This window comes from Morus notabilis, unplaced genomic scaffold (assembly GCF_000414095.1).
Source record: "Morus notabilis unplaced genomic scaffold, ASM41409v2 Scaffold139, whole genome shotgun sequence".
Classification (NCBI taxonomy): domain Eukaryota; kingdom Viridiplantae; phylum Streptophyta; class Magnoliopsida; order Rosales; family Moraceae; genus Morus; species Morus notabilis.
In genome coordinates, this window is record NW_010361068.1 from 903,315 (window position 1) to 923,753 (window position 20,439).

Below are 20,439 nucleotides of genomic sequence, written 5' to 3' on the forward strand. Positions count from 1 at the left end.
ACAAAACAAAACAAAGAAAAACCTTTAAAATTTAGATCTTCAAAATCCAAACTTTCACTCAAAAGATTCCGGAAAATCTTTCAGTTTTATCTTTCTCCAGCCAAAGTTTAAAAAAAAAAAAAAAGAGAGAAGCAAAATAATAATGAAGGCTTACATAAAAAAAAAAAAGAAGAAAAAGAAAAAAGTAATTTTTAAATTTATTGATTTGAATTTTTAATTTAAATTAATATATAATTTTATATGAGAATTTTTATTATAATAAAAAAATTAAATATGATTATTTTTAAAAATTTTTTTTATAATAAACTTAAATTGTAAACTGTGAAATAAAGGACCTTTATTTTCTCTTTTTTATTCTTTGCTGACTAATATAATATTCTATTCTGATTTATTTGTGTTTGATTTTCATTTCTTTAATCCTGGGGGACTCTGAGAGCCACGAACTCTCTTTGTGGCGTCCCGGTCCGCTATTCTTTTCTTTTTTGCGCGGGGGAGCAGTATATGGTTCAATGCGCCGGTGGTGCGCATGGAGATAACCTACGCATCTCCAAGCTCCACTGACCTCGCCGCCGCCGCCATGCCGACATCCACGACGAGACCGGTCAAGATTATTCCCTTGCAGCACCCCTCTATGACGTCGTCTTCGTCGTCGTCAACCTCTCGCCCTGCCGCTCTTTTCTCCCGATGGACCTCCAAGGTCCAGAGCATGTCCTGGATCGATTGGCTCGAGCTTTTGTTGCCTTGCTCCCGCTGGATTCGAACCTACAAATGGCGCGAGTATCTCCAGATCGATGTCATGGCTGGAACCACCATCGGTGTCATGCTTGTTCCTCAGGTATTGTTTTTGTGACGTAGTTTTTTGTGCTCTCTGTGTTTTGTTTGGTTGCTGAGAAAATGAAGGAAAATTGAGGAGCGGAGTTTTGGCTGGTGGTCTATTTTTTCCTCTTCTGCTCGATCACTTGACTAATTTGTGGTCGTTTCGTGTTGATCAATTGCGTACGGGATACGCATGTATGTGTACGCGTTTTGTTTTGCTTGTTTGCTTCGAAAATGAAGGAAAATAAGATGCGGAGTTTTTATTGAAAGTTTTGCTGATATCTGAATTTGCTTTCGTACTAGTTCGTTTGATCGATTCGTAGTCGTTTCGTATTGATCAATTTGGAAACTAAAATTGCATATATCTGCATGCGTTTTGCTTGGTTGATGAGAAAATGAAGGAACATTTATTTTTTGCAGACATCTTAATGAATTCTCTTTGGTTGGTTCATTTTTGATGATTTGATTGATTCGTAGTGGTTTACTACAGATTAATTGCGTAGTGAATACGCATATATGTGTATGCGTTATGGTCTGTGAGAATGTCTTGATTGGTTAATGCTTTACTCTTTTGATTGATTTAGTCTTTATTCCTTCATTTCCTCAAGACTAAAAGCAAACAGTTTTAGTTCTTGGATCTTCATTTCACGTCTTTCTCGTGCTACTTTTTGGTTCCCATGTTTTGATCGATAATTGGGCAGACTTACCTTAATTCACTGTTAAGTTTCCCTTTTTTTTTGTGATAGTCATAAATCATAATTCAATTTGCAGACTTTATACCTTTGATAATCACAGAAAAGTGTAGATTTGATTGATATCTGAAACTGCTTAACTGTTTGAAGATTTGATTGTTTTAACCACTTAGTGTTCAGCAATTGCACATTGACATCTCTCAGCCCCCCACCAGAAAAAAAAGGGAAAAAGAAAATTTTGCAGTGGGATTAGATATGTCCCATTTTGTGATTGGTAATGGGAGATATCTGTGCCGTAATCCCTTTGTATAAAGATATTTTTTAACTGCAGTTTCTGATATTATTCTTTGTCATTAAGTGTAGATTCTTGAAACATTTCATTTATACTTTAATTATTTGTTTTTTCATGGATGAACAGGCAATGTCTTATGCAAAATTAGCTGGGCTCCAACCAATTTATGGACTTTGTAAGTTTTCAACGCATATTATTAAGTATATTATTTTAATTGTTTTACTTTTAAGATTGCTTGTAGGGAATTTATCGTATGCATATAGATATTTTACTTTTCTTGTTTCTTTTCCTTTTCATTTTGTGGTGAAAGTCAAAAATAATTTAGTCCTAAAGTTCTTCTCTCTGGATTTAGTCTTCTCCTAATTGAAAGGAAGACAGAAGCTTGGTAACAAATCCTTGTAAATTCCGAGTAATAGTGAGAAGCTTGTGTATTACATGGCAGTCTTGGACTGCCTCAGTTAGAACTAATAAGAAAGAGAAATAATACTGGGGTTCTGAAAGTTCTAACTTCTAGTTTGTCAGTGACTCTATCGACATTTCATACCGGTGAAACAAAATTACCAAGTTACTATGAAAGTGAAACTTTGCTTACCGAAACCCGTTTCATGCAGTAACAAAATGTGATTAAATGACATCCATTTCTCGGTTCATTCTACTTCACGTGGTTCATTATATTTAATTCTGAATCTCAAAATCTATCGTACTTTTTTTTTTTTTTTTAAAGTTCTGAATATGTTACTTTGGTTTTGCAAGGAAGACTCTGGTTTTGTGCCTTTATTTGTCTATGCCATATTTGGGTCATCACGTCAGCTTGCTGTCGGTCCAGTAGCGTTGGTTTCTCTCTTGGTCTCGAACGTCTTAAGTGGAATTGTTGATCCCTCTGATGATTTATACACAGAAATGGCAATTTTATTGGCACTCATGGTTGGGATATTGGAATGCGTTATGGGGCTTTTGAGGTATTCTTGTTCATCTATCAAAGTACAGCTTTCTGTATTAATACTAGATTTGAATATCATTAAATGCGTTCTTTGCCAGACACCAAGATAATATACAATTATTGCAAGCAAGCTAATGTTATAGCAAAAACTTGTCAATCGTGCACCTAGGAACAGTAGTCACAAGCTCTGCTGGTTGACGCATGATTAATGTAGGGTAGAACCATAAAAGTAAACTAGCATTCGTTATAGGTTGTTCTCTCTGCCTGTGTGTTATGTCCGTCTGTAAGAATATGCCGATGACCATCTTGATCTTGGGTCTTTGAGCTCTTTAACTAAAATTTTTTCTTTGCCCTTCCAGGCTTGGATGGCTTATTCGTTTTATCAGTCACTCTGTGATTTCTGGCTTCACAACTGCTTCAGCCATTGTCATTGCCTTATCTCAAGCAAAATACTTTTTAGGATATGATATAACACGAAGCAGCAAGATCATACCACTGGTTAAGAGCGTCATAGAGGGAGCACATGGGGTAAGCTTTATATTCTATAGCGTTATAACCTTTACATAGTGTTTATGTATGAGTTTGATATTAGAATTTTTCCAAGAACTCTGTCGTTTTTCTCTTTTACTACAAACAGCAACTGCAAAGCACCCTGCATCTACTTTATTTACTGTTTATGGTGTCACTTATCATATCAATTCATTCTAACCAACAGGAGGTTTTTCATTTTGTAGTTTTTGTGGCCCCCTTTTGTAATGGGATCAATCATTCTTGCAATACTTCTCGTCATGAAACATTTGGTATGATCTAATCCTTTTCTTTTTGGTAGAATTATGTATTCACCACGATTCTTTTTACGATTTTGATTATCCACACTTAGGGAAAATCAAGGAAGTATCTACGATTCCTGAGAGCAGCTGGTCCGCTCACAGGGGTTGTTGTGGGCACAACTTTTGTGAAAATATTTCATCCATCTTCTATATCATTGGTGAGAACAACATCTATCAGTGCCGGTTTAATTTATTGGGCCTCATAAGTTTTGGTTGAAAAATACTTTTGTCTAATTCTAAAAAATAACTTTTGATATATAAGCTATATGAATTTGTCATCTAGGAAAGTCAGAGAGAATTAATAGGTCATTGTTCGCCTAAGAATGCATGGCAAAAGGGCAGTGTATCAGGATATGTAGATATTGGAGTTCAAGATTATAACATGCGATTATAAAGTTTTCCTGCCTTATGTGCTCATGGTCTAATATGGGCAGTTTTAAAAGCTAAATCATCATTACTGTGGGATATGCTCTTTAGGTTGGACATAAATTTTATTGCTTAGGGGTAATTTCAGTGTCACTTTAAGTAAACGACAAATCAATAGAAGCTGACAAAAGACTATGGTTGCTGTATTAGGTAGGAGATATACCGCAAGGGCTTCCAAAATTTTCTATTCCTAAAGGTTTCGGATACATCACGTCCTTGATACCAACTGCTCTGCTCATTACAGGTGTTGCCATATTGGTAAGAAAATTTATGTCGACTGTTGCCATTTTAGTTCTCGTTCTCTCTCTTCAATTGGGTTACAATTATAAGTCCCCTTAAACTACATTTTTGAACTTTAGGAATCTGTCGGTATTGCAAAAGCATTAGCAGCAAAGAACGGATACGAGTTAGACTCAAATCAAGAGGTATGCTTTTAAATAGATGGAATGCATATAGCTACTCATCTTGATATCCTTTTAACTGTTTAGTGCCTAAGAATTGTAAAGACTATAAACACGACAGTTTCTGCACGTTTGAGCATGTTCATTGAGCAAGATTTCTGGATGTACAAGTTCAGTATTATACTTGTTTTCTATTATGGGATCCAAAATCTTACTTGCCAATTTCCATAAAGTTCAAACGTTGTTTTCCACTTTTCTCAAGTCTACCTGTTGTTTCTTTCATGAAATTTGTTTTCTTCAAGAGCTGTTTAAGTTTTTCCTATATACTTTATTGTGCTCAATCAGCAGTTCTTTCTATGAATAAATAGGGCCAAAGTTTGACAGTAGTTTTTTCGATAAAATATCACAGAAACCCATATTATTTGGGGTTTCTTTTTTTGTTCTGGTCCTCGTAAGCAGTTTCCATTTTGTGAAAATTCTTAGAATTCATATGGTTGGAAAATTTTATGATTCAGAGATAAGGAATGAAGGTCTAGCGGTAGTTATCTTCATGTTGTTCAGTGAAGGCAAGAAAAGAGCTATGTGAAATCTAACTGAGCTTCTAACTTTTGGTTTGTTTGTTTGTTTTACAGTTGTTCGGTCTCGGTGTTGCAAATGTTTTTGGTTCATTTTTCTCAGCATACCCTTCAACAGGTGAGATTTCTTTAAGATTTGAAAAGCTGCGTCTGTGATTCATATTCAAGATTAAGGTTGGCAGACATTATGGCTTTGAAATTTTCTAGTTTCATTTATCACGTGTATTTATTACAAGCAGCATCATATGAAAAGAGATTCACACACACATATATTTATATATATATATATATATATATGTTTTTTATGCAACTTGTAGGTTCCTTTTCTAGATCAGCCGTCAGTCATGAAAGTGGAGCAAAAACAGGATTATCAGGAATTGTTACAGGAATCATAATGGGCTGTGCACTTTTGTTTTTGACTCCGTTGTTTAAGTACATACCCCAGGTTAATGAATTTATTTCTTGATTACTGAGCCACACTTTATAGCAACTGCAGCCATATCTTTTGTTCACCGAGTTTTGAAACAACCTTTTGCCTTGTTTCACTATATCCATGATGCATCGTCATGCCTTGTTTAATTATATTGGTTAAAAATTAATATTCTTTTTTTATCCGCATCCACTCCATGCTTTCAAATTCTGGGAATTGCATTTATTTAGAAGGCTAACTGTATGATTTTTTTCTTCGTTATCGCCCAGTGTGCCCTTGCCGCCATCGTGATCTCTGCTGTTATGGGCTTGGTGAGTATTTTACCATTCCATTGTATAGGGCTATTTTACTATTAATCTTTTATGCTTAGAGCATTAAATTTTCCGTTTATTTAGGTATATTGTTGATCTTTGGCCTGGCTAGAATTTATGATGTATGGTCATTTAGTTAGGAGACCAATCTTCTATGAGTTGTGATGAGATATGGATCAATCCCCTTAGATAGCGGTAGTCACTCATCACATTTCGTATAGCATTACCTGAAAATAAATTTTAACTAAGGAAGTTATTATTACATAATTACGTATTATTTTATTTCTAGAGAACATGCATTAACCTAGTATGGAAGTACCGGCCAGCTTTGTAAAGGGAGGATTTTTTGTTCCCGAGTGAAGTGCTAAAGGATTTATGAGACTGCAAGTTTGTGCATATTCGTTGCAACATGTTTTGGTTGGAGTTGGAGAAAATCATCATTAAAAATTATTACAGAAAAGCAATTTCTTGTGTTTAGAATTATTGCTGAATATGCGATTTCTTGTGTCGTTATTTTTCCGTTTCTTCTTGCTAGGCACTTAGGTTTATAAGAATAATTCAGCAATTTATTGCCAATACTTTTCAGATGACAACCTTTTACCTCATTCTCATGAATTGCAGGTGGATTACGAGGAGGCCATCTTTTTATGGCGTGTAGATAAAAAGGATTTTCTTCTTTGGACCATCACTGCCACTACAACCTTATTTCTTGGCATTGAGTTCGGTGTCCTTATTGGGGTGAGTTGCTTGATGCTGTTATATTGGTACATATATAGATTTGGATAGTTGCTTATGCACAAGATATGCGATATATTTTGAGCATATCTATTTCCCTGTTAGTATCTAAATGCTCCCATCTCACATCCACGGATAAGAAAAGTTAACTAGAGCATTTCCTATCAAAATTATTTCCAATAAAACATTGACTGGAAAAATCTGTCAGGACTTGGTTTCAGGCTGACTGTATACGTGGTGTTTTAGTGCATTTATGCTTGGTATAGACTAGTAATGAGTGTAAGCCTTTAGGACAACATCCTGTTATTGAAAATGGGATTTTCTTTTCTTTAATTACATTGAACTACTGTCTCGTGTTTATCTTTCTAAATCTAATTTTTTGGCACTGCAGGTTGGCGCTTCACTCGCTTTTGTCATCCACGAGTCAGCAAACCCACACATTGGTAAGTGGATAATATATCATCCTTTTACGCATAATCAGATTTTCTCCAGGATTGAATTTCATGATCTTGTGCTACTATTTTATTAGACGTTTTGATTGCTTCAAATTTCTGTCGTTGTGTTCTTACTGATGGGCCTACATGTTTTGTTTTGTTTTTTGTTTTTTTCATTGTTGTCTGCATCTTTTGCCATTATCTGTAGGCTGAATGTTAGTATTGTTTTTACTTTGGAAATTGAATGTTATACTTCTCCTTCCACAATTTCTAGAAGATATCATCTGGTTGATTGCCCTTATCCATGATACTTATTTAGCTTTTTTATGAATACTGCAGCTGTGTTGGGGCGCCTTCCGGGAACTACTGTTTATAGAAATGTTAGACAATATCCTGAAGCGTATACTTATAATGGAATTGTAATTGTACGGGTTGATGCACCTATTTACTTCGCAAACATAAGTTACATAAAAGACAGGTAAAAGATTCAAACTTATCATATTTTGGTGAAGTCCATTGATACTGCCTCTTGCTATACCATTTTTCTATTAGCTGGGCAAATATCCAAGATCTAGAGCTGTAATTACTGAATTTTCCAACAGAGTGATCTAAATCATCTAGATCTTTGTCAGGTTACGTGAGTACGAAGCTGATGTTGATAGATGTAGTAGACGTGGACCAGAAGTTGAAAGAATTTATTTTGTGATTTTAGAGATGTCGCGTAAGTCTTACTTATCCTGTTTTGTATTCTAGGTTATGAAAAATTGTGTATGGCAACAAGCATTATGGCACAAACAGAATGCTAAACCGTCTTGTTTGAGAGCATGCCACTGCACCAATCATACCTTACGTTTTAAGTTCTTTGTTTGCAGCTGTTACATATATAGACTCCAGTGCCGTTCAAGCTTTAAAAGACCTGCATCAAGAATACAAGATGCGGGACATCCAGGTTGAATCTCTTTTCCAGTGACGTTTTTTTTCGCACACATTTCTGGTTTGTCATAAATTCTTCAAGACCATTAGCAATCATCTTTGACAAACCATCTGGTTTTGTTTCCATGCAGATTGCCATTTCCAATCCAAACCGAGAAGTTCTACTGACCCTATCAAGAGCAGGTGTTGTAGAGATGATTGGTAAGGAGTGGTATTTCGTGAGAGTTCACGACGCTGTCCAAGTTTGCCTGCAGTACGTTCAAGGGTTAAAAGAGACGCGGAGAACAGCTGACCCTGTCATAGGGGAGAAACCAAGTTTCATTCAGAGGTTGCTGAAACAAAGAGCAGAGGACTCATCGATTGTCCAGTTAGAGTCTGGCTACCTAAGATCACCAGCTTCAGAAGACAATGATCCTCAACTGGAGCCACTCTTGTCTCGAAAGGCTTGAAATGTGCTCGATTTTTCACAACCACAATGCTGCCTGTATTTTTTGCAAGGCAGTGCTTACAAACTTATAGTTGACTTATTCTGTCTCAATTTTTTTAGCGGGTTCAGGTTTGATTATTGTAGTATATAATTAGACTTCTTTTTGTAAAATGTTATGCAGTAAATTATATGTAATACGACCACGAAAATGCATTGGTTCAATCATAAGCCATTAAATATGTTTGAAAAACAGGTTTAAATAACCAGACAAGTTGAATTGGTTGTTTGCCTCAAAATTAAAGAGGGGCTTGGAGTTTTAATGAGGATTGTTTAGAGTTTAAAATCTTAATCAAGTTGCTCAGACTTCAAATGATGACTGTTTTGAGTTTAAAATCCTAGACCCTAGTCAATAATAATTACCAGGATTAGCATAAAAAAGTAATTTAGATTTTTCTTTTGAAATAAGCAAAGCATTTGGGGAAAGAGAACGAAGCCCGAATGCTTTTATGGATAAGCAATAATATTCTTATAATTAGACAGTAAATTAGGATAAAGTGAACAGAAACAAATAATATTCCTAGGCTTTGAAGTCTAGTGTAAGTTAATTGGCCATGGTGTTAGAGTCCCACATCGACTACGAACAGAAATCCTTTACAAGTGAAGCAGTATAAATAGAAGACAGCCTTCAACGAGAAAAGTTGCCTTAAACTAATGAGTAAGGAAAACAAAGCGAGCGGTGGGAGCTGCTCGCCGCGCCGACTATATTAGTGCGCATGAATTTGTGGAGGGGTTATAGGCTGGCCAAGCGTTGACGCTGCTTACTTTGCAGAACTCGCTTGTGCGGGCCTCCCAAATCCCATAACCCCCACCAATACCAAATATCAAATCTATGATTGTTTTTTTTCCAAAGAAATAATACAACGATATATTTTCTTTAAATCGAAGTATATTAATCTTATATTTTAACTATATAAAAAGCGTAGAACGTTGCTCACTGTAGACTTTTGGTAGTCTTTTACGCGCCGTTTGGTGCATTTTTTTTCATCACATTACATTTTGCTCATTTTCCTTATTCTTTTCTATCTATAACTCCATTTCTTCAATTTTTTTTTTTTTTTAAATTTTTTCCCCTCTACTTCCTTTTTTCTTTCTTTATTTTTAGCTCCATTTTTTAAGGTAAACTTTTACACTGATATTTTCTTACGTCTTCTTCGCTCTCTCACGATCTTAAATCTCAAATTTCAACTTTCTCATCGGGATCACATCTTTGCTTGTGATCAATTTTGAATTCTATTCCGATTAGGATCTTTCATTCATTTCATGGTTAAATTAGATAATAAATTGTACATTTTATTAAGCTTGGGTTAGTTAGACATGTAAAAGTAAAGACAAGTGACCAAAAATAATACAAATGCATATCTTTATAAGTTATTGGTGTAAATAATCCTTTTTCTTTTTGAATTTATAGGTAAACTTTTTCTTATATTTATCCTTTCTATTCATAATCCATATTTATAATCTATTCATAATTTTATATCTACTTTATAAAGTACTTCAATTATAATTCAGTACGTGAATTGCATGTACTTTAACTATATAAATATATATATTACAATATTCTAAATCTTATTCTTATATTTTTATATAATATATTTCAGGGTAATCTAAAACTGGAAACGATGATTATAGATTTTTTTTCCTTTTCCTTTTTAAGTTTCGAACACTCTACTTTTTTTTTTTTTTTTATAAATTTTGTTGTGTGGTTATTTTCTGCTCCATGTGTACTTTCAATTTTTTAAATTGTGTTATCTTAGTATTCATGTTTTATATGTATTTCTATGATTAAACATAACTTTTTTATTGTCTTAAACTACTATTAATATGTTTCAATTTTTAAGTAGATTTTTTTTCTGCATATAATTGTCCGTATTTTATATGATAAAAATTTTAATTCTACATGATAAAAATTTTAATTACAACTCAATACGTGCATCGCACATTCCTAAACTAGTAATTTCTTAAAAGGTTAATACCTAAAATACTCATCGTCTCTTTTATTATGCAAAATTGCAAATATTTAAAACATTCTCTATATTTATAAAAACAAACTCAAAAACCCATTCTTATTATGTAAATACCTAAAACATCTCCTGTATTTATAAAAATAAGCCCAAAACACCCTCCTAAAGCAATTAAATTTTTTAAATATCAAGATTATCCTTCCCAATCTTTATTAAATACAATTTAAAGCATTATTAAACCAAAAGTTAAAACTTAAATAATGAAAAACTCTTAAAATAATTGAACTATTTTTTTGATTAGAAATTTTACTCGAGCATTTTTTAAAAAAAAAATTTATTTAACTTTTCAGTTAAACCATATTTAAGATAACATTTAATATAAATTAGAATGGATAACCATGATATTTTAAAAATTTAACTGTTTCAGAAGGTGTTTTGAATCCCCTTTTATAAACACAAAATGTGTTTTGAACATTTACTAATAAGAAATGCGAAAACAGTATTTTAACAAAATAAAAGGTATTTTATGTCTCTTCCCTTCTTAAAACTCTAAAAAGCTCTAAATTTATATATATATATATAATTTATTTCCTCTCGGTTCTCCAATTGTGAAATCTTGAAACCCATTGAAATATCATCTTTTAACTCTTACGTTTATCTAGTGCCAGATCACAGGTATTCTCTGTACACAAAAGCATGTGAAAGATGCGGCAATTCGCTCGACGCTTGTGATGTCTCCATCAGTTACTATTTCCTTTCTCTTCTGAGCTCTTTCAGAAGTTGGATCAACCTATCGAACAAACTGGATCCAGTTAGTGCAGCCCTTCGTCCATATAGTTTGTAAGAGAAAATTATAGATTTCACTTTTTTAGTACTTAATTTAATGAAAAGTATTTTTTTATTAATTTTATTTCTTAATTAATTTTAATTTAAAAAATAAAAATATATAAACTAATATTTAAAGAGTAAAAATAAAAAAAAATAAATTTCAAAGGATATTCTTAAAAACTTTCCGCAAATAATGATATGGACCCAACTAGCTACCGCTTGAAGCTTCTGATGTAGGGCCCAGTGAGTACCGATCAGAGTCAGACTGAAGCCATCGAGAATACCAGGTTTAAAAGTCCTATTTGAAGCTAATATTTGCAAGCACAAGACAAATCCAAAATAAGATTTCTCACGTCTTCTCATCCAACAACAAGACGAATATAAAATTATGTGCATCACGTGTTTGTTTTGTCCTGAGATAGCCACAGACAACCCAACCTCTCATCAACAACAACAACAAAAAAAAAAAAAAAAAAAAAAAAAAAAAAAAGAAAGAGAGAGAGAGAGAGAGAGAGAGAGAGGAAAGTTTGTGCAGGTTTATTTTCCAGACTTTTTCCTAAGAAGGTTAATTTAATTTCCTCTCTCTTATTGTTGTGGTTTATTTCTAATCACTGTCATAAACTATCAATTTCACACATTTTTTAATTAATTTTGATGTTACTTTGTTCAAATTTTGACATTCAAAAATATACATTATCGATAAGTATTTTTTATCATAAAAGCTCGTCATCGTCATATATATGATTCGGAACCCACGTATTGTATAGTTTTTTGCTTTTGATTGAAACAATATATTATTCAAAAAGCTATAACTAATAGATCAACTTGGGTTTGTAATCATATATATGAGGATCTTTTTATAATAAAGAATACTTACTGATAATACATGTTTTTAAACGTTAAATTTGATGAAAATTAAATTATATGGTTTGGGCTTATTGTTAAAGTATAAAATTATTATTAATCTACCTTCTATTAGTTTAAATTTTTAGGATGAATTGGTAAATTAACATGATATCAGAGCGAGAGGTCCTGAGTTTAAACCTCCGTAATTATACTATTTATTCCCATTTAAATTGTCATCATGTGTTGAGTTTTTAATATATTTTGAGCTTAAATATTCATGTGTTGAGCTTTCTAATTAATTTACCTACACAATTATCTATTGTCTAACCCACATGTGAGAAGAAGTGTTAAATTATAAAATTATTATTGACTCGTCTTCTATTAATTTAACGTTTGATTTATAAATTTAGAATTATTTTTAATTTATATATATTTTTTATAAAAAAAAATATTATAATAAATTATAAATTATAATTTAAATCATGACACGAATCCATAAATCATGAGAAGTGTGTTTGGGATGGACTTACGGTTCAACCTTTTGAGATATTTGTTGCGATCACCATCATGCACAGAATACAAGATATAATGCCAGCAGGCAAATATCACTAGTACTGCTGGCTAGTGGCTACTGCAATAATGGTTGTGGATTTTATTGCTATTGTGGGTGCAGTATTTATATACACTGACCAATTTCATATCTTCATTTAGGTAGGTTTTTATAATTTTGATATATGCAGTGTTATGTTTGTCTGATCTCTCAATCCAAAGTCGAGCAAATATATAGCAAAACCCTGTATAGCCACATAAGGGATAAAAAAAAGAAATGAAAAAGATGATACATAAGAAGAATTCAAATCAGGGTACTTCTATTATGGAACTATAATCATGATTTATAATTTTGACTTCAACTTATGATTTTAAAATTATGATTCAGAATTAATGATTTGAATCACATTGAATCAAGAGGGAGGTAGTTTTAGAATCATCAGTGATTCTGGTTTAAAATATCACATTAGATTCTGAATCATAATTTAAAATCATTCAAATCAAACATTTATTCTGAATCATGATTTAAAATCACTGTAAACAAATACTGATTCTGAATCAAAATCCAGAATTATGATTCTAGATTCATCTACCAAACGCAAGAGATTACTACAAGAATAATCACTTTAAGAGACCAAACTTTTTGATACCAAAAAATTTTTAGTAGCAAAAAACATACTTTTTACTACCAAACTTTGGTAGCTGAAAGTATCAAGACTTTAGTTACCAAATTTGGTAGTAAAAATAACACAATCCGCTACCAAATATAATTTGGTAACAAATAACATTGCGGGAAATGAAATTTGGTTCCCGTCAATAGTTTTTTGCTACCAAAATAATATTTGGTAACAAAAGCATAAGATTCCGCCACAAAAAATTTAGTAGCAAAATATTACTTTTTCGCTACCACACATGTTTTGGTAACAAAAAGTTGGCGGGAAGCAAAATTTTTTCCCACCCGAGGTATTTGCTACCGAATTATTTTTGGTAGCAAAACATATAACATTTGCTACCAAGTGTTAGAAGTAAAATATAACTATCTGCCACTAAAATTTGGTAGTGAAAAATCAAGTTTTTGCTACCAAAAAACATAATTTTTTGCTACCAAATTTTTGTAGCAGAAAACAAGAATTTACTACCAAATTCTTATTTTGGTGATAAAAAGGCGTTTTTTGCTACCAAAAGTTATGTTTGGCAGCAAATCATATAAAAACATTAATATTTATATTTTGAGCTTGTATTGCTTTTTTTTTTTTTTTTCAATTTTCTATGAATGTCCTCTATTAAGTTTTAACAATCATCCTAGTATATTTTGTATAACAATTATTTGATAATTTAGTTATTTTGTGTAGGTGTAACAAGAGACATGTTCATATGTATATATATGTGATCTTGTTAATTAAGTATATGTTCTACATAGAGTAGTATATAATCTTGCTATTTAATTAATTTTTACCTTTGAATAATGTATTTCAATTTCAAAACTATATTTTTGTTATAATGTTACTAGAAAAATGATTCTAAAATAAAATTTGTCATTAAAATGTTTTTTTTTTTAATTTTTAACATATGTCTTTTTGGTACCAAATTCAAATTTGGTAGCAAAAAAAATATGCTTTCAACTACCAAAATAATGTTAGTAACAAAAAATATAATTTTTTGGTACCAAATTTTGGTAGTAGAAAACATGATTCTGCTACTAAATTCATATTTTGGTGGCAAAAATGTATTTTTTGCTATCAAAAGTTGTGTTTGGTAGCAAATCATATAAAAACTTTAAAACTTATAGTTTTTGCATGTATCGTTTTTTTTAGTTTTCCATGAATATGTCCTATATTAAGTTTTAACAATTATCCTAGTATATTTTGTATAACAATTATTTGATAATTTAGTTATTTTGTGTAGGTGTAACTAGAGACATGTTCATGTGTATATATATGTGATCTTGTTAATTAAGTATATGTTCCACATAGAGTAGTATATAATCTTGCTATTTGATTAATTTTTAACTTTTAATAATGTATTTCAATTTCAAAACTATATTTTTTGTTATAATGTTACTAGAACAATGATTCTAAAATAATTTTTGGCATTAAAATAGTTTTTTTTAACATGTCTTTCTGGTACCAAATTGAAATTTGGTAGTAAAAAATATGCTTTCGGCTACCAAAATAATGTTTGGTAACAAAAAATATAATTTTCTGGTACTAAATTTTGGTAGCAGAAAACATGATTATGCTACCAAATTCATATTTTGGTGGCAAAAAGGTGTTTTTTGCTACCAAAAGTTGTGTTTGATAGTAAATCATATAAAAACTTTAAAACTTATATTTTGTGCATGTATTTTTTTTTTTTAGTTTTCTATGAATATGTCCTATATTAAGTTTTAACAATCATCCTAGTATATTTTGTATAACAATTATTTATAATTTAGTTATTTTGTGTAGGTGTAACAAGAGACATGTTCATGTATATATATATATATACATATATATGATCTTATTAATTAAGTACATATTCTTACTATTTAAGTACTTTTTAACATAGAATAATGTATTTCAATTTCAAAACTATAGTTTTTATTAAAATGTTAAACAATGAATCTAAAATATATTTATCATCAAAATATAAATCGAGCCATGCTGATTGATCCAGGCCAATGAACATATGCCACCTCATCAACGTCAATCTAAAATGATATCTAATACTAGCTAGGCAGTGGTGCTGTGGTACAACTTGGCATAAGCAAAAGACGCTGAAATTTCAGTGTACGTATTCCTCCTTCTCTTCTTTTTTCTTTTTTCTTTTTTATTTTTTATATTTATTTAGAAAGATATCCAAAAACTTTATCTAATGGTAGAGGTGCACGTAAACTTAGTTCTACTTTTGGGGAGAAAAATAAAAGAAAAAAAAAATAAAAAAGGGCTGCTTATATAGCAGATGCTGTCAATCAACATTTTGTAACCATTTGGGGAGCTTTTCACGGACCACAAATGAAAATTACATTGATTTGGGGACTACATTTGCACTACATTTAAAGGAAAAGATAATAATGGTATCTTTTATTATTTTTCCAAAGATTTGAAAACAACTTACACAGCCAACAAACAGTAATTGAACTAACCTCAATTGGATAAAAGAAAAGGATAATAAACATAAGGCGAACATTGTAAAATTTTCATAGCTAAAAAAAAAAAAAAAAAAAAACACACACACACACACACACACACACACACACACACTAAGATCTATGGATGTACAATACGTTTAATTAACTTGCCATATGAATGATGAAACAATTATCAGGGAGTGCACGTAGCTCCCAAATATATTTGTCATATGAAATGACGCGAGTAAGCGTATGACGTTTGCATGATATCTCGTCAGTTGATGTGGGCGCCGCTCCGGCCGAGATCTTGTACTTGTTAGTGCATTTAAACATAGTTCTAAACATAGGTGTAAACATAGTTCCTCATTCCATAATTGCATTTTTCTGCTGATCAAACTAATGCATGCATTTTGCTATGTTAGAGGGAGAAACGTTACGTGCATATGTATTAGCTAGTCATTTTTATTCAATCATAAATTTAGATGTCAATTCGATCTGAAACCACAAATAAACACAATAGTTAGCGCTCACATAGTTCCTGATTATATGGGGAAACGCATTGGGACTATATACGTCTATCATCGACACTCTAAACATGATAGAGTCGGATTTCTATTAGATTATTTAATTCTTTGCCTTGCGAACCTTCTTATGTGAAAGGTTGATATGTAGTGCTATTTGCACGTTAATTAATTATGCATTGATCAGTTGATCTACATCTTAATGATCTTGCACTGAACTTATTATTTTATTACAACAAGAAAAGAAAGGAGGATGCAAGTCAAGAATAAAACAACTTGGCTCAATTATTTGCTTCAATTATTAGTTTAGGTTCTCCATGTATAACTGCATGCGCAATGGTGTGGTGGGATCCACTATCCAGTCACCCCATATGGATGCGCTCTGAGCCATCCGATTGGAACAATTCAAGTCATTTGGTACAAAAAGATGGCTGACATCATTGAAACATAAAGATATATAGAGGCCCTAAAAGTAGCTAAAGCTAATTAAGATCCTAAAACTATCAGGTGATCTCCCACCAAAGTTTGGCTCCTTTCTGTATGCACCAATCGAGTGTAAGTTGATAGTACGTTTACTGCTTCGAATATTGCTACGTTCTTCAGAAAAGGCTAACTTCAAAATGTCGTATTGGCGGGTTGATGATGTAATATAATTAATATGTGTGTGTGTGTGTCTATATATATAATCATAGTGCTATAATGACCAATGAGTGCATGCCACCTCACGGAATGGGCAAATTTTGTATGCTAGCATAATATTATAGAAAAAAACATGAATTATCAAGGTATAATAACACTGCACGGCTTATCATGAGATGGACTAAGAACATTTCCTTTGAATTTGATTCTTTTATGTGTTGGACTTTTGTAAATAATAATTTTGTTGTGGGGGGAGGGAAGGTAAGTGAGTTTTTTTTTTTTTTTTTTTTTTTTTTTTTTTTTTTTTTGGGGGGGGGGAAGGTAAGTGGTTTTTTTTTTTTTTTTTTTTTTTTTTTTTTTTTTGTCTATGGAGGGCGACCTGGCCCTAGGCTATATGATGAATAGGAGGATTCTTGCGAGCTAGAAGTTTGTCGTTTTGGGAGGATTTCATTGGAAGGTCCCACTCGTCACGTGGGGGGAGGGGGAGATGCCTAAATGGCAGTCCTATAGGACAGAAAATGGTCATTCACAAATCTCCTCTAATCCCTTCTCAACCAATTATCATCAATCTCCCACGTGGGGCCTTGGCCCCACCCCACCACCCTCTCTTCCCCTTTTTAATGTTGTCACTACTCTTTTGCCTTTGCGCCTAATGAATAGCACCTTGTTTTTTTCTCTTGCTTGTTTCAAAATCACACAAGGATCAAAGTAAGTTGTTGAGATAAGATACTAGATAAGAAGGGTCATGGGGGACTCTTCCGCTTCATACATACACATGGTGAGTTAGAAAAGAGGTTAGAAGTAGTCTTTTTATGATGATTAATTGGTATTTAAATATGTGATAGTGTTTATATTCTTTTATGCATGATGATTTCATATTCATATTCAAATAATAAGGTGAGTTCGTCGGAGCAAAAGAATTATGGTCATGAGTTAAAAAATGATTAGAATTCGTATATATATATATATATATATATTTCATGTTCAATATGTAGCTAGGGTTTATGTATATGTTTTAGCAATTTTTTCGATGTTGTGGTTGACAATATTGATTTTGATCACTTAATTTGTTATATTATATAGGTGCAACACCTGATAGAGAAGTGTTTGATCTTCCGTATGAATAAAGAGGAGTGCATGGAAGCCCTCTCTAAGCATGCAAACATCAAACCTGTCATCACCTCCACCGGTTAGATCATTTCCCTACAAAGTTCAAACCCTCTCTCTCTCTCTCTCATTCTCTCTCATCCATGATCACATGCATGCATACAGGACGCAAGCAATATTTATGTTTGACAATCACGCAAGCTCAAGTGCATTAAGTGCTACATATATAATAGTACACAGCAGATTAAAAATTGACATCATCCAACCCGTTTAATTTGTAAAGATCATACAAACATACGAAAAAGGATTAAGTAGTTAACTAAACAAGAGCAGAACACACAAAAACCTTGGTTTTTAAAGTTTTATTAGCTCCCAACTTGGTCTATAACTCCCCTTTAACTCGCCTTCCATGCTTGAATGATCAACCCGATCTGGTTCAGGCACTTGTACAAGCCTGATTGGCTGGAGCCCACTTTTAGAAGTTTATGTGCACGCATGCATGTGTCATCACCTCCTTGGTCGTAACTGGTAGAGCAAATTAAATTGAAGTCTTAAAGTTATATTTGTAGCCAAGTAATTACGAGGACAGTCCAAGAAATTATTTGGCTTAATTTTTGGAAAGGTATGATCCCCAAGATATATAAGGTCGAAACTTCTAGTTCTAGGAATTAGCCAAAAAAAAAAAAAAGAAAAAAGAAAAGAAAAGAAAAGAAAATCTTCAACTCCTAGGGTAAGACCAAATTAACATCGAGCTATAGGGAACTTTCTTTCTTTTCTTTATCTTTTTTTTTTTCTTTTTTTTCCCCGTTCCCTTGGTAATAAGGTAGGGAACTTTTGTAGTCGACTTATGATCTAGCAATTTGTCTTTCCAAGCTGCACGTGTGCATATAATAATATACCTGTGCATTAGCCATCAGGTCTTATAATAACTGCTTAACGTGCAATATACAATGATGCAAAAACATATATATATATATATATATGACATATATACATAGGATATCCTGTCCTGTTCAACTTATATATATATATATATTTATATTATGTGTGCAGTGTGGAATGAATTGGAGAAAGAGAACAAGGAGTTCTTCGAGGCGTATGCTCAATCCCAAAGCAAAGAAGACAAAATGTCGGAGGAAGAGACAAGCCAAATGATCCAGAAAATGTTTTCGGATTCCTCCAAAGATTCCGACGATTAACATATAGGCCAGGCCACCTCGAAAACGATCTTACCTTTAGGGTTGTTCTGGTTGGTAACAAATTATACATCAATTCAAGCATCCAGCCAAAACCAAAAAAGGCGAATATTTCTAAGAATATATATATATATTATATATATATATATATATATATATATAGTCGTACTAGTCTACTACTTCTATAACCTTCATATGTGGTCCCCATTTAACGCTATATATATCATGTATGAAAATAATGAATTACAATGTGGAACTCTTTATTGTTGCATAAACACAAATGGTCTGCCTTCCTCTCTCTCCTCTCCTAATGATTCTCGTCCACGTGGCCTGCATGGTTCATGTAGCGACCAATCGCGGCGTGCCATGCTACTTGTACTATCCAATAACTGATCAGTATTGGATTCTGCTTATATAGTTCCATTCCAAATTATAAGGCGCTAGAATTGCCATTTTTGGCCACATACGGGGAATTTTGTTCATGCTTTTGTCGTATTCATAGTTGTACTCGTATATGAATGCTATTGCACTGACATGCGATGGTATTATATTGCTGAGAGAGAGAGAGAGAGAGAGAGAGAGAGAGAGAGAGATATGAATGTCGGGGACTGTTTTACAATTAAAGGCCTCGTCGCAGTCATATACTTTTTTTGTGGTACATAGGAAGGCGATGTTCACGGTTTTGTATAAGCCAAGATTGTAATCAGTGCTGACCTATCATCACCTTCAGTATCTCACTTGAAAAGATAACGTGAAACATGCACTTCAAGTAGGCTACAATTTAGCCTTGGGATGGAATTGTTTTGGGTCTAGCCCAAAAATTCTTTAAAGGGCTTTTGCTTCAACCTCAATAGCATGTTTGATCGGTGGTTTTGATCCAATCAATAAAATTATAGAAATAGTAGAAAATAAGCCAATATGAAAAGCTTAAGAAAGTATATAGGCCAATTTTTAGTTATAGAAATTAATAGGTGTTGTGAAAAATCGTAACGCAAGTATACGCTATCGCAATCAAGTAATATAATAGTGAATAAGAATATCATCACACGAGGATGGTTGTTTACTAATTACCGAAATTATATTAACCCTAATTTTATTTGAATAATTGAAAAGTGAGTTTATAAAATTAAGTAAAGTAAAACTAAAACAATTAAATAAATTAAACAATGCTAGCAATGGATGAAAATTCAATAGATTAAGATTCTAGGGTTTCCGATTTCACCAAATTAATCATGTTCAAATTCCCATAATTCAAGAAAATTAACATTCAATCCTATACTGACAGTAATTTCTCTAAAGCAATTATTATTCTTTCTCAAGCAACAATAATATTAATCCAACAAGCAAAATCTACATCTCTGTTAGACTTCTAAACCTGTTG

General features: G+C 32.4%; 2 protein-coding genes and 1 non-coding gene across 5 annotated transcripts; all 3 read left to right on the forward strand.

Moving 5' to 3' along the window:
• Nucleotides 1-386: 386 nt before the first annotated feature.
• On the forward strand, nt 387-8,561 carry LOC21408122 (probable sulfate transporter 4.2). Of its 2 annotated transcripts, none has more exons than XM_024165754.1 (17): nt 387-835; nt 1,927-1,975; nt 2,558-2,759; nt 3,100-3,268; nt 3,475-3,540; nt 3,621-3,728; nt 4,147-4,254; nt 4,356-4,421; nt 5,030-5,090; nt 5,290-5,417; nt 5,672-5,713; nt 6,335-6,451; nt 6,840-6,891; nt 7,222-7,360; nt 7,515-7,603; nt 7,755-7,831; nt 7,947-8,561. In XM_024165754.1, the coding sequence occupies exons 1-17, from the start codon at nt 527-529 to the stop codon at nt 8,262-8,264; spliced, it is 2,100 nt and encodes a 699-aa protein (XP_024021522.1). In that variant the 5' UTR covers nt 387-526; the 3' UTR covers nt 8,265-8,561. The 2 variants fall into 2 exon arrangements, with proteins under 2 accessions (XP_024021522.1, XP_024021523.1); XM_024165755.1 differs by having other exon boundaries at nt 5,308-5,417.
• A 379-nt stretch (nt 8,562-8,940) lies between these two features.
• LOC112091641 lies at nt 8,941-9,093 on the forward strand. The gene has a single exon (XR_002902238.1). It is a non-coding gene; the product is annotated as a U12 minor spliceosomal RNA (small nuclear RNA).
• Nucleotides 9,094-17,410: 8,317 nt separating this feature from the next.
• Nucleotides 17,411-19,179, forward strand: LOC21408123. 2 transcript variants are annotated; one of them, XM_010098371.2, is made up of 3 exons: nt 17,411-17,533; nt 17,839-17,944; nt 18,916-19,179. In XM_010098371.2, the coding sequence occupies exons 1-3, from the start codon at nt 17,501-17,503 to the stop codon at nt 19,059-19,061; spliced, it is 285 nt and encodes a 94-aa protein (XP_010096673.1). In that variant the 5' UTR covers nt 17,411-17,500; the 3' UTR covers nt 19,062-19,179. The 2 variants fall into 2 exon arrangements, with proteins under 2 accessions (XP_010096673.1, XP_024021559.1); XM_024165791.1 differs by lacking the exon at nt 17,411-17,533 and adding an exon at nt 17,573-17,652.
• Nucleotides 19,180-20,439: the final 1,260 nt, after the last annotated feature.

Bases quoted from the DNA above. Each gene is read 5' to 3' on its own strand.
- LOC21408122 (XM_024165754.1), top strand. From the start codon at position 527: ATGGAGATAACCTACGCATCTCCAAGCTCCACTGACCTCGCCGCCGCC. The intron at 2,760-3,099 runs GTATTCTTGTTC...TTGCCCTTCCAG, and splicing joins TGCGTTATGGGGCTTTTGAG to GCTTGGATGGCTTATTCGTT. The intron at 3,269-3,474 runs GTAAGCTTTATA...TTCATTTTGTAG, and splicing joins TCATAGAGGGAGCACATGGG to TTTTTGTGGCCCCCTTTTGT.
- LOC21408123 (XM_010098371.2), top strand. From the start codon at position 17,501: ATGGGGGACTCTTCCGCTTCATACATACACATG. The intron at 17,534-17,838 runs GTGAGTTAGAAA...TATATTATATAG, and splicing joins CCGCTTCATACATACACATG to GTGCAACACCTGATAGAGAA. The intron at 17,945-18,915 runs GTTAGATCATTT...TTATGTGTGCAG, and splicing joins ACCTGTCATCACCTCCACCG to TGTGGAATGAATTGGAGAAA.